This window comes from Struthio camelus, chromosome W, assembly GCF_040807025.1.
Source record: "Struthio camelus isolate bStrCam1 chromosome W, bStrCam1.hap1, whole genome shotgun sequence".
NCBI classification, from domain to species: Eukaryota; Metazoa; Chordata; class Aves; order Struthioniformes; family Struthionidae; genus Struthio; species Struthio camelus.
Genome location: NC_090981.1, coordinates 55,134,979 through 55,150,451, shown reverse-complemented (window position 1 = coordinate 55,150,451; position 15,473 = coordinate 55,134,979). Strand labels below are relative to the sequence as shown.

The 15,473-nt window shown below is 35.8% G+C and overlaps 1 protein-coding gene across 2 annotated transcripts in view; it reads right to left on the bottom strand.

Moving 5' to 3' along the window:
* Positions 1 to 224: 224 nt before the first annotated feature.
* The window catches only part of LOC138060885 (nuclear pore complex protein Nup155), a 36,246-nt gene continuing 20,997 nt past the window's right edge, over positions 225 to 15,473 (bottom strand). For both annotated transcript variants that reach the window (XM_068924691.1, XM_068924692.1), the window contains exons 19-35: positions 14,760 to 14,826; positions 13,725 to 13,843; positions 13,415 to 13,518; positions 11,387 to 11,520; positions 9,904 to 10,095; positions 9,064 to 9,202; positions 8,251 to 8,386; positions 7,538 to 7,691; positions 7,127 to 7,231; positions 6,837 to 6,991; positions 6,198 to 6,327; positions 5,824 to 5,937; positions 5,216 to 5,336; positions 4,293 to 4,403; positions 2,913 to 3,049; positions 2,047 to 2,153; positions 225 to 684 (exon numbers count right to left, since the gene is read on the bottom strand). In XM_068924691.1, coding sequence (XP_068780792.1) covers positions 546 to 684; positions 2,047 to 2,153; positions 2,913 to 3,049; positions 4,293 to 4,403; positions 5,216 to 5,336; positions 5,824 to 5,937; positions 6,198 to 6,327; positions 6,837 to 6,991; positions 7,127 to 7,231; positions 7,538 to 7,691; positions 8,251 to 8,386; positions 9,064 to 9,202; positions 9,904 to 10,095; positions 11,387 to 11,520; positions 13,415 to 13,518; positions 13,725 to 13,843; positions 14,760 to 14,826 — 2,164 coding nt within the window. In that variant the 3' untranslated portion in view covers positions 225 to 545. The remainder of the gene's footprint in view (positions 685 to 2,046; positions 2,154 to 2,912; positions 3,050 to 4,292; positions 4,404 to 5,215; positions 5,337 to 5,823; positions 5,938 to 6,197; positions 6,328 to 6,836; positions 6,992 to 7,126; positions 7,232 to 7,537; positions 7,692 to 8,250; positions 8,387 to 9,063; positions 9,203 to 9,903; positions 10,096 to 11,386; positions 11,521 to 13,414; positions 13,519 to 13,724; positions 13,844 to 14,759; positions 14,827 to 15,473) is intronic.

The window sequence follows — 15,473 nt, the reverse complement described above, 5'->3', positions numbered from 1 at the left end:
CTATTACTTCTCTTCATTATTGAAAGATTTGCCAATAAGCTCATGCAGAGGTAGAGTTATGATTCTATCACTACTCCCTGATATGACCAGCATGCCCTTTTAACATTTTCTTGGCTCCTGCGGTTCTCATTTCTTGTTTTCATATTTGTAAAACAGCTATAAAGTAGATTTTACATCTTACCTTTCTCCCCTGCTTTATGTTAAGTAAAGAAAAAGAAAAAAAGTATTTTCCAAATAATTTTAATCCTCAAGGGAGAGATCATACAATGTATTTTATTTCAACAGTATAAAAAAGTTTTCTAAATGTTAAAAATTTGGTAGTAGCAAAAGTAACTCAATTTGTCACATTTACATTCTACAATTTGTAGATACCTTTAGATTAGCAGGAATACAGGCCACACAATCAATAATTGCAGCAGGAGATAAAACTTGCTCAGAATTTCCTTCCGAGTATTTGTTCTTCCAGAGATTCAGTGCAGACACCTGAACGTCTATTTTACAGTTCATTTTATAAGGGCTAACGGTTCTTTTATTATCTTAGTCAATCAGTGAAGACGTTCTAATTTAGCCTGTAGTGATTTAAAGTTCCCAACAGTTGTCTGCACCATTAGCGTTGGGCTCATAGACTGAAGTTCAACCAGGTAGCAACTAACAGCATCCAAACAAACATTTGTGAATCGTCGCCTGTAAATGAAAAATAGAATAATAAGAACCGCCTTTTTTTCCTGTATATTAGAATGCATCTGAAAATAGAAATGAGCAAGCCTTGACTTTTAATGAAATAAAGTATCAGCAACACATCTGTCAGCTACTTTAATATTTAACTGTTTATTAAAAAATTAGATTTTTTTTTTAAATCTACTGCTTGCGACTGAGACATAATAGGAAAACTAAATGAATCATTATTATTCATCTAATATTTAATATAAGTGATAATTAAAGCAAGATAGAGCAATAGTGAAGAAGTGAAATATTTAGTTGGCAAATTACCTAATATTAGACATCACTGACTTAAGTTCTAATAAGTTAAAGCTCCCCTTTGTTCAAATATTTACATCAGCTAGCCATAAAAGACCAAAAAATGAAAACAGATTGATGTAAATGGTATATTTGAATAGGGATTTTCTTTTTGTGTTTATTCTCAATAGAATCACAGAAACGTAGGGCCAGAAGAGATATGAGGACACTACCTAGTTCTGCTCCCTGTTTCTGAGACAGCATAGCTCTGAATGAACTTTGTACAGCCTATTTCGCAAAAATCCGAACACCTGAGATTCCATAACGTGCAGGCAACTTGTCCAAGTATTTAGCTATTCCTATAGCTAGAAACTTTTTCTAATACCAAACCTCAGTTGCTTCTTTTTGCAGATTAAGCTGAATTTTAGTCCTGGAGAGCAATTCACCACTAACCTTCTAACAACAGTTTGGGAAGATCTATATCCATATTTAGTCTTCTTTCTTCTAGAATACCCAGTGCTTCTGCCTGTCTCCACGAAACGTTTTTTTAAAAGTCTGATTCTCACTTTTTCCCCTAGATTCCCTCAAAGTTGTCTCTACTACTCCTTAAAGTATGTCGCCAACAATAGTCAAAATACTCCACTCAGTTCCTCGTCAATCTTTAGTGGAGAAAGTTATCGTTAATGTCTTATACTGTTCCTGATAATATAACTCAAGGCAATAGAAAAGGATATCTGAAAAGTTTTACAAAACATGAACTAGCTATATATTACATTTAGCCTACCTAAGACTGAAGTGGCTTATAGGGAGAACTCATTGACTGTTTCATGCTTACCTCAAGACTAAGCTTCAAGACAACTGATTTTTACTGCTTACAGTGGGACCTCTTACTCAAAATGAAACACCGGGGTTGAGAAAAATATCTAAGTTTCTACCAACTGGTGTTAGAATGAGAAGTCTCAATAGTCACTACTTGGAAAGAAATTTTAAATTCACCCAAAAGAAAAAAAGAAAAACTTGGGGGGTTGCTGAAGTGCACTGCTTTAGAATACTTTTATATATTTTTCAGTATGCTTAGGATATAGTTACCTCTCAAAGTGAAGTACTCTGCTCGGATCATGTACGTATCCTGATAATAATACATGAATACACTCTAAAAGGTGTAAAGGCTTTTTCATTCTGTTCCAATATGGGTCCTAAAAAAAAGAGGTTCCAACATATTAAGGAGACGCGTATTAAGGAGAGAATTCAGAAATATATACGGCATTGACAGTCGCATGCAAATTGCATGCTGTGGTAATTACTTGTTTATTTTAACAAAAATTTAATAGAAGTGGGAATTATATCTTAATATATATTATTACCTAAGTTTTTAAGTACTAAAAGATACATGAATTTAGCTCAGTTTTCCATTGCCTAACAGTCTCTCAAGTAACACTCTGAAGTTCTGAATACCCCATAAGGGTTATAGATGGAAGAAAAAAGTCAATTCTCTATTTTATTCAGTGTTCTACCACCAAAAAGTTAAAAACATGAATTCTTATTCTTCATGCCAATTGTATCAATAGATAGGAGAAGACGCAGCAATTTAACAATTTTTATCATAAATAGGAAAAAAATAAAAATAATACATTCAAGATTTGCTGTTCATTCTGACGCATACAATTTCTACATAATCCTAACTGCAATGAAAGGGGAGGAATCAGCTTTAGGTGAAGTAATAGGATCACCAACATTTAAAACAATTTCCACATATTTTAGGATTGAAGTGAATAAAAGCAACAGAAAAAGAAGCAGCATTAACACTCTGAGTGAAAAGAAAAAAAAAAATTCAGCGAAAGCTATGAAGCTGATACTTTGACATTTCACATTGTTCATTATTTTAAGTTTCCTGCAAAAGTAAGACTTTGATGGTAGTTGCAAATAAAATTTTACTTCATGGCTATTTTCCTTACCCGTGCTTTAAACAACTGGTCATATACTTCAAGCAGCCTTGGCAATGGCACTCCAATTTCCTGCATGGTATATGTTACAAATCCTACATCCCAGTTCAAAGTGCAAACCTGCTGCTCTAGAAACTGCACTATAAAATCTGGAGGAAAAAAGAAAAAGGGATATAACAGAGAGAGGCATCTGACTGATTTGCTAGCCCCAACTTCTATTTGGGTCTTCAACACAGTTGGCACCCTTCACTTTTGAAGATGTTTCACAGTTTTCAGGTAACAGTTACCCCCGATCTGTGGAGGGAAAAGGGTGTGTAAAACGTAGCTACCTCCAAAGATGCTCCTAAGTTATTAGCAATGTATGAGAGAGAGTACTCAGACTGAGGAACTCAGCACTTCTACTACACCACTGTGTTGATAAGAAAAGTTCATTACCCGCTTCTGTTTCAGCGGTCAGAAAGGAACTATTATCTCATTTGCCAGACTAGCCCTCTCTTTATCTGCAACACCAGTGTGTATTTATCAAGTTAATGTCAAGTGTAACAGTACTTTGGTATTGTAAAAGGACATTTAAAACTGTAAAAGGACTTTCCCCATGTTTTTGTATAGTAACAAGTTAACAGAATGTTTGAGCATCTCAGAAAATGGAAAGAAGCTCCAGAAGGATCCAGAGATATTCTGCTTTATCTACTGCAGACAGCAGTAGATAATTCAGTAGGCAGACAGCAGATGAAGGTGGTTGCCCAAAATCTTTTGCCCAAAATCTTATTATATGTAGGCAAAAGTATGCATTTTTACTTTGTACTTTGATACACACACACACACTACTGCTTTCTAACCTGTAGTCTGCACAGCTGTCCAAAAGCAACTGTTGCTGCCTTCTAAGCTTCATTTACTTGCTTTAAAGAAGCTTACTTGTTTTACAGAAAAACTGTAAATTCTAGATAAATCCCTAGAAAAATTCTAGGAAAAACTGCACCTGTAAAAACCATAATTGTTTTGTAAACTTTTTTTTTTTCCTGTAACTTCCGTGTCTTCACTGCCTTGTCAAAGTCATACAATAATGAGCAAGTATCACAATGCTTTTTGTTCTTAATTTCTTGGACAAAAAGGAAAAGCACTACCCAGCTCGTTTCAGGAATAACCTTATCACTACTGATGATGCTTGAAATAATTTGTTGCTCCAGCTACAGTGAAAAATTTAACATACAACTAAAGTAATTATGTATCACAAGCACTGGAGGAAATAAAATTATCAATATTCTTTCCTTTTAGAAGATAAGAGAGAGAAACACGTCTTAGGTTGGATCCTTTTTAAAGGGGCTAGAAAGCCAAGATCCATTCATGTATTGCACATATTTATTCAGTGCTGTACAGTGCTAAACCACTTGCCTAAAGGAAAATAACGCGGTGTGCCAGCATATATCTTTCCAAGCAAAACCATCTTTAGACTAAGTGCTTGCATTCTGTCAGCAGGGCTCAGAGACACACTGTCACTTAACTCTGAAAGAGAAAAGAAATCATTAAGTAGAGAGGACTTCAGCAAAAAACACAGTTATACACAATTACACACTGTGGTATTTACCTTTATCGCTAGCACCTTAAGAAAATCTTACGCTATTCTGTTAATGCAAAGTCGTCACGCGGAAATGAAAATACATTTCTCTCTGGTATGAGTACATATATATTCACAGATTTTTGTTTCCTTGAAGTTCCCTGCAAGGCTACTAAAACAAACAAGCGAACCAACCGCAAACCACAATACCACACAGATTGTCCCTCAAATCACTATCACTGTTGCTTGCACACTGGCAACCTCCAACAGAAAACCCAAGAAAAACTAGGAAAAAAGAATGAGTTACCCACTCATGGTAAAGGGTGAGGTAGACTAGCAGAGCTAAGTGGCTAGGCTTGTACAGCTGTGCCCAGTACTTTCCCCTTCTCTGTAGGCGGACAAAAACCTCAAGTTTCCACTGCTGTCGAGCTGACAACGTTACAAAAATGCTAAATTCCCTGAAGACTCTTTAGTCTTTGTCAGGATAGATTTAACATTTTTAATAGAATTTCCTAATACGTGCTCTAACATATATGTACAAATACTGTACTTTTCTGGCTTTTAGGCACCAAAACCAATAGTACAAACATTTATGAAATAATAATGAACCAAGTTTACCAATTGTATTACAGAATTGAGGAAAAGATACATCTCATCTGGCTAGGATAGCAGTAGCACAACACAATTAGTCTTAAAAGATTTAATTATATCATTTTCCTATCCTTATAGCTTGTACCACTCCCAGTCCATTGAGACCTACCTTTCTCAATGATTTCTTGCCAGAGAGTTTGCACCAAGATAGGATCAGAATGACCTGCACAATGTATAATTGCAAGCTTACACTCTGAGAGCTTAAAGGGATCAGCAAATTCTCCATACAGCTGAAAGAAAAATGACCAGGTTTGACATTTCAAGAAGGGTAGAAAGGACATTCTTAAAAAATAAATTTTATTTTGTATGATATCCATCAGACTACAGGTGCAACGTAACTTGTCAAATACTACATGAAAATCATTTTTATTTAATATGTTTAGTTTCACATCTCAAATACAATCCCCATTTTTATATGACGTACTAATTGAGAATGGCAATTTTCTAACAAAATATGCCAACAGATCAAGAAAGTTAGCCCCTAATTTCTTAAATAAGATAAACGCATGGAAGAAATGAAAAATACTAAAGATGGAAGGAACATCAAAGAACAGAAAAAGACAGTCTAGGGTAACATATGGACATTCTGAGACTAGGAATGCTGGACTGCCTATTGCTTTTTCTAGTCAAAACAAAGATCATTCTTTGCAAAGTTCTCCTCCCCTGCCTCCAAACACATGACAAATTCATATTTAATACAAAGAAATTTCTAACCACCTTGGTTATATCCATTAGCTCAGCATCAAGCTGGGAAATTGCATCTTGCACTGAAGAATGGTGGGAATACTGACGCTGCAATGTTTCTTGTATCTGAAGCTGGATCCTTGCAACCTTGTTTAAAACAACATTTTCAAGATTGGATTAATTTAATCAAAGCTTAAGAATATATACAAAATTAACTTTAACATAATTTAATGTAGAAAAGTTACTTTCTTACACCTCAGAGTCTCTTATCAACTGCATAATTTAACCACCTTAGGAACAAGGCACAGAAGACTGTTTCCAAGTAATTGGCAATGAAGTTGCTATATTCCAATGAGACTAAGAAAATATACATTTGCACTGTAGCTTAGATAAACACTTTTTCTTACTTCCATTTTCTCTTCTAGTTCATGTAGGAATTCACCATCTGCAGCTATAGAGGATATGGCAGTGGAACTCTTGGCACTCAAAATGGCACGCGCGATGTATTCGAGACGCTGCTGAAGAGAAATTTCTGTGCTGCAAAGAAATATTCAAAGTGTAAAATGGGCACCTTGTATAATTATTTGATGGTTAGCCATACTCTAACTGGACCAATAAAATTAGCATTCGTGACTTCTGATTCTACTAAATGATACAACATATTACCCAGGCCACGTAACCCCTCTTTGTACAGGCCCAGTTCTAATGTATTTCTCAACCCGCTGCTCTACAGTTACACTATTGTATTATAAAAAATTCTATGCAAGAAATGACCACTTAATATTCTGTAGCTATATTAGCTTGCAATATATTTCCTGTTGTATAATACATAAAATAGACATTTCATTTTTTCAGTAATTCCCTAGATTAAAAATTAACATGTTATATTCACTTTAAAAAATATTTTAAGTGTTCTTGGCCATCGGCCATTTCTTGTCTTTCGTCTTTATCTTTGCCTTTTCTTAAAATATCTATGCGTTAGGCTTTAATTTTATTTTATTTTTCAATTACCTCAGCATGAACAATAAATCACACATGATCCATACCTATGCAGGTCAGCCAATTTAGCCAAGACTCTGGCTGCGTTACTAAAATTTCTGTTCTTTTCAAAGTATCTCCACAGTAAATCCATATAACGGACTTTGTTTTGGTCAATCTTAGTCATCCGCACAAGGTAGGGTTCCAAAAAGGGGGCAGTCACCTGCAAAGGTTATACAAACAGCTTTTATATTCTTGCTCTCTCCTCTTTTTTGAAGCCTCAGCATTATAATAATCAACTCTTCTAGCCCAGCGGAAGCAGCCAAGAAAGTATTTCCTTGACTAGAAATGACCTCACCTGTAGCAGTTTGTCAGCCAAATCAACTTGTATCAACCAGTTGTAAAGTGCAATACTAAACAGTTCATCTGTTGAACGTTGAGCCAGCTTTAGCATTTGTTCAAACTAAGGGAAGAAAAGCCCAAAACTGTTATTCCAGAAGTGGTCACATTTCACAGACAGCACACTGCTCTCATTGTGCTATCAAGCACTGAACGTGTATGTGACAATATTTACACTCATTTACATGAGTAAATATTTACATCATTTTTATGAACACTCTTTACATACAGAAACCAATTTATGCCAAAGCCAGATTTTTATCAACTTTGCCAAACTATTGTCTATTTTTTTTTTAAATAATAAATTGCACAGCCCTCAAATCACAACATTTTCTGGAGTGCAGTCATCATTTTTTTGCAAGTCTCTTACATGGTGTCCTGCTTCTTCATTGCTTAGCATGTTGGGGTCAGAGGACAGCACTGGAGGACCTGGTTTTTTGGGTACACTGGGAGATTGAGGAGCAGCTTTACTCTGATTCACTAACTCCTGAAGGGTGTCAGTGATACACTTGTAGCTGTTTAGTCTGCAAACAGTGCAAAAAGAAAATAAAAGCCTCACAATTTACACTGCAACCATATATGCAATACTTTTGTCAAATTTTATTATTGTATGCTTTTGGAAACATAGGTACTAAACAAAAAAAAAAGTCATAAATCATTGTTAGCTAGCTGATACTATCTAGTTTGTTCTGTATCATTTTCCTAACAAATACCTCTTAAGCATATTTTGTGTAATTTAATACCTATCAAAGTATTTTTTATTCCCCTCTAGTTGAGGGAGTTTAACAGTCTATGGGAAGTTCTCTTCTTGTAGCGTTTGTTTGCAAATTTAAAGTGGTTCTATTTCTGTTATGTTCAGATCATAACGTTTTCCGCATCTGTGGTCCTAACATCAGTTTATCCTTTGTTCCAAACGAAGCTGCTGCAGCATTTATGATAAGCAAGGACTGCACATTGGGGAAAGCATCTATATTGTGTCCCTTATTTAAAACGATACCTTATCATTACCCTCCACACCTTCCCTAAAGGAGCTACTTTTCTAGTTTCTTTAAGTAATGCTAACAAGGCATTCTGAAAACTTGCCTCTCTTGAAAAGCTTGGAGTCCAACAACATCCTCTTCTGGTTCTCCATTTTTGTAGAAATGCAGGCCAAGACCTTGGGGATCTTTCTTCTCAGCAGCAGTAAGAGAGAGTTCTACTACTCCCTCATAGAAACGCACTAGAAATAAAAACAAATGAGATGTTTCATTATTGTATTAACTCTATGACAAAGTGGTAAGTGACATCAAATACTTTCTGCGTTAGCAGGTAAAGAAAATGCCTCATTTTTCCCTCTAGTCGGTATTTTATGAAAATTTATGCCTGTGCCTAGCCTGTAGGGCTAAGTTTGAAGTTACACATTTGAAGAACACAGGCTGAAATCTTGACTGATGCAACAGTTTTATCGACAGTTAAAACATGCACTAGCTTCCTCTGCACGAAACAGTGATTCAGAATCATCTTTCAAATAGCATGTTTGATATAGAATCTCATCTGCAAGAGCACAGTCATCTACTCTCTGCTCACACACAGCCCAAGGGTTTTGCTAAAAACATTTCTACTACATATCTGAAACAAATGGACACTATGTGGAATAAAGGGGATGAGAATATTTCTATGCAGAAAAAGTGTTTTTTAATTTGCTGGGGAAATCTAGAAAGGGTTTTAAACAAGAAGAGGATTACTTGAATTGTTATTGAGAGTCATTAAGAAACTGTTAATGGCAAAACATCACTATAAAAGGAGTTGAAAGCAAACAACAACAACAACAACAACAAGGATCATGGAAAAAAAACATAGCACTAAAGGATACCAGGGAAACTATTTAGCAGAACTTCACCACTGATCCTCTCTCACCTTGACGGTATTGTGCACAAACATTAGCAAGGTCTAATTGATTGCTGATCTTTTGGTACTCCTTAAGCGACTCTCTTAGCATCTTCTCTTTTTCCGCTTTGCTTTGAGCCTGTCGAGACCGCTGAAGCAGTTCATTTGCCTACAGACAAACAAAAGGAAATAGAAATCATTCACATGAACACAGCATGAACAGATCATGAATACTGCTGGCCTAACAGCTCATAATCTTACAAACTTCAAAGCTGAAACTTCACACATCATCATCTCAAAACACCTGGTCTTGTCATTTGACAATAGCATGTTTTCAGCAGAAAGACTGTACAACTGCAGTAGAGGCAACGGCTTTCTAGTCTGGATTCCTATGAAGACAAAGCTTAAACAACCAATCGTTGCGTGTGTCTTCTCCCTGTTCTCCCCTCAACAGTAACTTTTATCCAATTTATCTGAACACTTCCGAAGAGTGAAGATCTTGAAGACAATTATGTTCCTGCAAGTTCCATGAAAGTAGGCAACGAGTAGAAAACAAGAGACCATGCTGAGGAAAGGCTGTACTGAGATCACATTTTATCAATGTCAGGAAGACACACTTTTGTTAGACATCACATTGGAGACGGATACTTCACGAACACTGCAAACCACTGCAAAAGCCACAAATCAGAGCTCACACCATCTGTCACGTTAATCAACTACAAGATGCAAATATGTAGCGTACCAGCTTTTGTTAGTTCTTGTGCTCATGAGATCACTTGAGCATAGTGATTTACAAGCTGCCCAAGTTATCTCATCTGAACATGTTCTAACGCTGTGTTTTGGCGCTGTAAAATCTGCAAGTGCCCTTACCTTGGAACAGACAGCATCATCAGTGCTATAGAGAAGAGGACAAATATCTTGCAAATGGGCACTGATGCCATCCACAGCAGCATTATCTCTGATATAACAGTTTATGAGGGAAGCAATGAGTGCTCCAGTCAGCTCTCGGTCTCTAATTACCAAGTCTTTGAAAGCGGTAATCTTTAGATGTTCTTGAAGTTCCTAAGGACAGACAAAAATTTCATTAGTTTGCTGAAACTGTTACTTTATTGGGAACATGCAAATATTACAGCAACAAAGTTAACTGTTCAAATAAAACTTACAAAATGCCAATGACTGAAACACATAGCATAGAAATACATTACTTTAAATACATGTTAAATAGCAAAATGGAAAACATTAGAGAGGAATGTCCTATCAGTTAAAGCACTAGACCTTGGGATACTGAAGGCCAGTGGGAACCCTATACAACTTCCTCTGTGATATTCTCTAGGTGCCGTTTTTTGCTTCTGTTCTTTATGCATAAAAATGGAATTAATAGTTCCTCCCTGCTTCACAGAGCACTGTCAGGATGAATTCATTAAAACTATAACATACTGATTTTACAATAACGGGAACCATCTGAGTATGGTTACAGATGGTAGACTACATGTACACTATTAGGATTACTAGTTCACATGGAGTTGCCAGTAGTGTCTATGGATGACCAGAAACTTAGCATGAAAATATTACAAAACCCCTACAACTACTGAAGCGAGAGGAAAAGGTTTGGACAGCAGTTAACTGCTGTCCAACACAAGAAAAAAACGGCCCATGTTAGAAATTCCCTGAAGCGAGGAGCTCCAACTTCTGCACATTTATGAAGTATTAAGGACTGTTCTTTTCAGTGATAAGGAATACAGCTTTTCAAATAATCACTTCTCCTCTCTGCTAGCACAGAATGCCTAATATTCCAATTTACAGATTCTTCTGGGACTGGCTGCTAATCCAGTGTTAGCAGAGGGTACACAGTAGTAGCACCCATAATTCCCCAAGTTTCCTTACCGACATTCTGAACCCCTGCTTATGCAAAAGTGCAAGGATCTGAAGTCTCTATGCTATCCTATTGCTTTCCACTACTAAATCTTTACAAACAGTAAGGTGAAGAGTGAATTCTTCTAGGCTGGATGACATTGTTTTGTTCTTTTCAATATGCACTTTGCTAAACGTGCTCAAAATGATACAAAACACATAGTAATTTATAAAACAAATTCATTATTAGCTGTCAGTAAGATTAAATCCATCATTAGTGACATTTCCAATTTGCTAAAATTGGGTGACAAGATCAACACTATATGTTAGAGTCTCTTAAAAATAAATACCTGTAACCTGAAGAAAAATCTGTATGTGGTTTAAAATTTATCATACATTTCTCAGTGAATTAAATTGACACTCCCTTAAAAATATCTAAAATATAAAAGAAATCAGACTTGTTAAATATGAACAAACAGAAAACAGATGATTCGTATCGTACCTTCTGAAGCTCACCTACAATAACATTGAATTGGTGCTCACACAGCAATTTCCACAAAGCCAATGCCTGGCAGGTTTTGCGAACAAGCTGCTGAATGCCTTGAAGTGAGGTCTTCTCAGTTAGTTGTGCCTCAGCTGAAAAAGCAAATAGATTGCCAATAAGTAGCTTTCTGTTCTACGTGTTCTACCTAGTGTTACTTATTGTTCTACATAATTTGACATAAACTTGTCAATTTCTGAGGTTTTACAAAAACATTTTTAAATTTTTAATGATTTTTTTTTCTCCTCTACTCTTGATTAATGTTGTCTCTCTCTCTCTTTGGAGGAATCTGCAATGTTAACTTTTCCCCAAAACAAATACTATCTGTTAACATTTATTTCAAACTATGCAACACAGGAGTCCTTTCTGAAAAGGAAGTATGGCTTCACGTGAGCACATTGCATTTACGTAATCAGACTTAAATTTTGACTAAAGACTTGTATTTATCATAAATATTTATTACAAATATAGAATAAAAAAAATACTTATATGTATTCCCTTCTCGTTTGACTACTTGTGTCTGCTTTTAGAAAGAACAGTTATAAGCACATTTTGGGCCATCACTGTTTGTTGGGTTTTTTGGGTTTTCTTTTGTTTTGTATTGTTTTTTTAAACCTGAGTTTAAAAGGCAAGCTCACTCTGAAAGCCAGCAACACTTAAGTCTGGTAAGATGTACTATATTCACTGAAAGAATATAGCGGACCTACTTATTACACCCGGGTGGAACATAGTTGTGATGTCTGTAACAATTTGTGTCCAACTTTGGAGTGCTTGCATTTCAGAAGGGAAGGAAGATAATTACATTGTGTCATTTAGCAGTCCAAATGGAGTTTGAAAGGATTGAATAGCTTTGGAAAATGATCAAATTCTACATAACTTTTTTTTATTTTTAATTTACATTCACACTGTTGGAAATGAGTAGTACAACAAAAGAAGTAGAAATGAAAAAGCAGGATGATACACCCATGGACCACGAGCACCTTTAATTCTGTACATTTTTCAGCAACCTCTCTTCCTAATTTCCCTGCATGTGCTGGGCAAGAGCTACACTACAGGAGGACACGAATTCACATGGGCTGCATGACAGGACTACTCTGATTTCAGTTTGATTGGACTTCAGTGATTGGACTTGGGCAACTTGCATTACAGCTCTTCTTTTTATAGGGTAACATACTCCCTTGTCTCGCAAATTAATTGCTTAAATGATATCCTGAAAATATAAATGATGATACAGATACTAAGTATTATAATAAGCTAATAAAATGATCTTATGAAATCATAAGGAAAACATTAAGAACAAAAAATGAAGACAAGTGCAAAGCAACTTCTAGTTTCTGTTTCAAGATTATTTGAATGCAAAAAAATAGGATAAAGACTTGTGAAATTATGTCTTCCTATGAGAGAAAGAAGTTAAGAAACATTTTAAGGTTTAAGCCCTTTTATAGTTTAGCTTAGTAAAGATAAAACTTGTATTTTCCAGTGGCTCAGGGCCACTGGATGTTACTGCACTGAAATCTGGACACTCTTCACAGAGATGTTCTCCTTTGAGAACTGCTTTAATCATTTGCAATGCTAAAGCTTTCAGTATCAAACCGAAAGGTTACACCTGCACAGGGTAACAGACAAAGTCTCTTGCTACAGCCAATGTAAACACTGGAATGCTCCTCTCTCTAGATTTGTGTTTTCATTCTGGGTACATACTTCATCTCCAGTACAATTATAAGTAAATAACGTCCTCAAATCAGTGTCACTGCAAAAACACTGATCCTGATGGAATAGCATGAAATTAAAAAAAAGATGTTAGCAAAGTTGGTTTCCAGTCCATAGTGCTCTTCCCGAAGAGGTAATCTCTGAGTATGGCATATTGACAACACCAAATTTGTATGAGAAAGGCATTTTTCAATTAGGATTTTTAATAGGAAAAGTGAGAGAATTCAACACATGGATGTACCATTCCCTAATGCTTTCTGTTCAAAGGTGCTTGCATACCATGAAATTTCCTCTGAAGTTCTTGTTGTACTTGCTGAGAACTTCCACCGTCAGGTCGCATGAAACCAAGGAGCCTCTGCTGCAGATTAGCTGGCGTGCTGAAACTGAATTCCAGAATAAAGACGGACACTAACATGATTAAAAATACTGGATTTTTTAAAGATGAAACAACTGATTTTTAGCAATTGAATAGCTGAAGCTGGAGATCAGACATAACACTGCAGCTCAGTGAACACAGATATGCCATAGGTCAGTTTTTCAAAAGATGGACATTAAACACCGTTTGTAAATTTAACACAGTTGTTCATACCTGGGGTTTCCAAGGGCTCCTACTGTAGCAAACTGTGAATTTCTATCCAGAAACTCTTGTAAACCTTTTAGTTCTTGTAGTATACTTTCCAGCACGTGGGATGGAACACTGCTTTCTACCTGCAACAGAAAGCAACCTCTTCATAGAAAGGTTACACTTTTAAGCTAAAATCATCAAAAAGAAGAATACAAAAAGAGTACTACACATAAATGGCATAATAGTAATAATATCACTAGAATACCCCATTGATATCATCATATAACTTTAGAGGACTACAGGTGTGCTAGGTACCTTCCCCAGCGGGCTTTGAATAATCAAAAGAGAGCACTTTCTTTTGACCTTCTGATAACCAAATCACTTATATGTCACCATTTCCAACTCAGGAGTACAATAAGGATTGAGCATTGCCAAGACACAGAGTATAACTGTCAGGGACTTCCAGAGTTTCCCAGAGTTACCTTACAACGTGAGGAAGAAAGCTTAGGTAAAAGTTACTTTGCACTGCTGAAATTACTCACTTCAGGATTCTATTAACATCCAAATCCAGAAGATATATTTTACTGTCCAGATTGCAGGTAAAAGTCAAACGCATAGATGGTAGTCAGGAAGATGCTGGAAAATTATTTGATGTCCATATAAAACTGCAATGCTTATCCTAACCCACTAAAGCATTTTAGGCTTTGACAGGAGTGGGTACGTAGAAATGAAGGATCAGTGCAACCACTAAACACTGAAAACTGATATTTCAATTTTCATTTTGATAACGAGCCGTTTTCAATTGATAACGGACATGTTAAATTACAGTTAGATTTCTTAAAAATAACATTCAAAACAATAACTTGAAAAGATTTTGCAACCTACAATTACTCCTTAAGTTAGAGTGCAATACTTAAATACAACCAAGAAAACATTCGAACTACAATTGCGGGGTTTTTGCTTATCAGTTTATAATCGGGAAAAGAAGTGTAACAGGGTTTGAGGGAAATACAGTAGCAAAATTTAAAAAAAGCAAAAACAAGATAATCTTTTACTTACTGCAACTACTTCTCTACTGCCACTTTTGAAAATTCTCTCAACAACTATGCTGCCATCCCAAATATTTCTGCAACATAAAATAGTACTGTGTTACAAGCCAAATAAAGTAAGCAGTATTTTTGAAAGTCTTTTACATACAATGTCTTAGGAAAAATCAGTAATGTTTCTAGCTTCAAGATCTCTAACATAAGGATTTAATTTGGACAAAAAAATAGTCATTCAAAAAAAAGATCATGAAACATTAGCATGACACATTTTTGAGTGGTACAAGTATGCAATATTAACAAAATTTCAGATTTAGAACTTTAATCAAATCACGGTTCATGTTCTCAAATATTTTATATATGGGCCAATCCTAATCTCCCAAAATACAATGCAGGCAAACAAGTGTCAAAACAAGGACTTCTTTTCCAACCAGCCTACAGAGAGCCAACTAGCATACACACAACCCTGTTCTTGGCTGTCGTGTTTAGTAACACATGACCCAATAGCAAAGTAACGGATCCTCTCTAGTCTGACTTCATTGTTCTGACTTGAACGTGTTACTATTCAGCTCCTTAGCTGAAATGCCTTTTAAAACGGAATCTTGATCCTGTTAAGTCCTTCTGCAGTTCTGTTTCAACCTCGAATAGCAGCTGCAAACAAAGAACTCTTCATAGGACTGGAATATAAAAGAGCAGTTTTTAGAGTTGCGCACACCCAATTACAGGAACA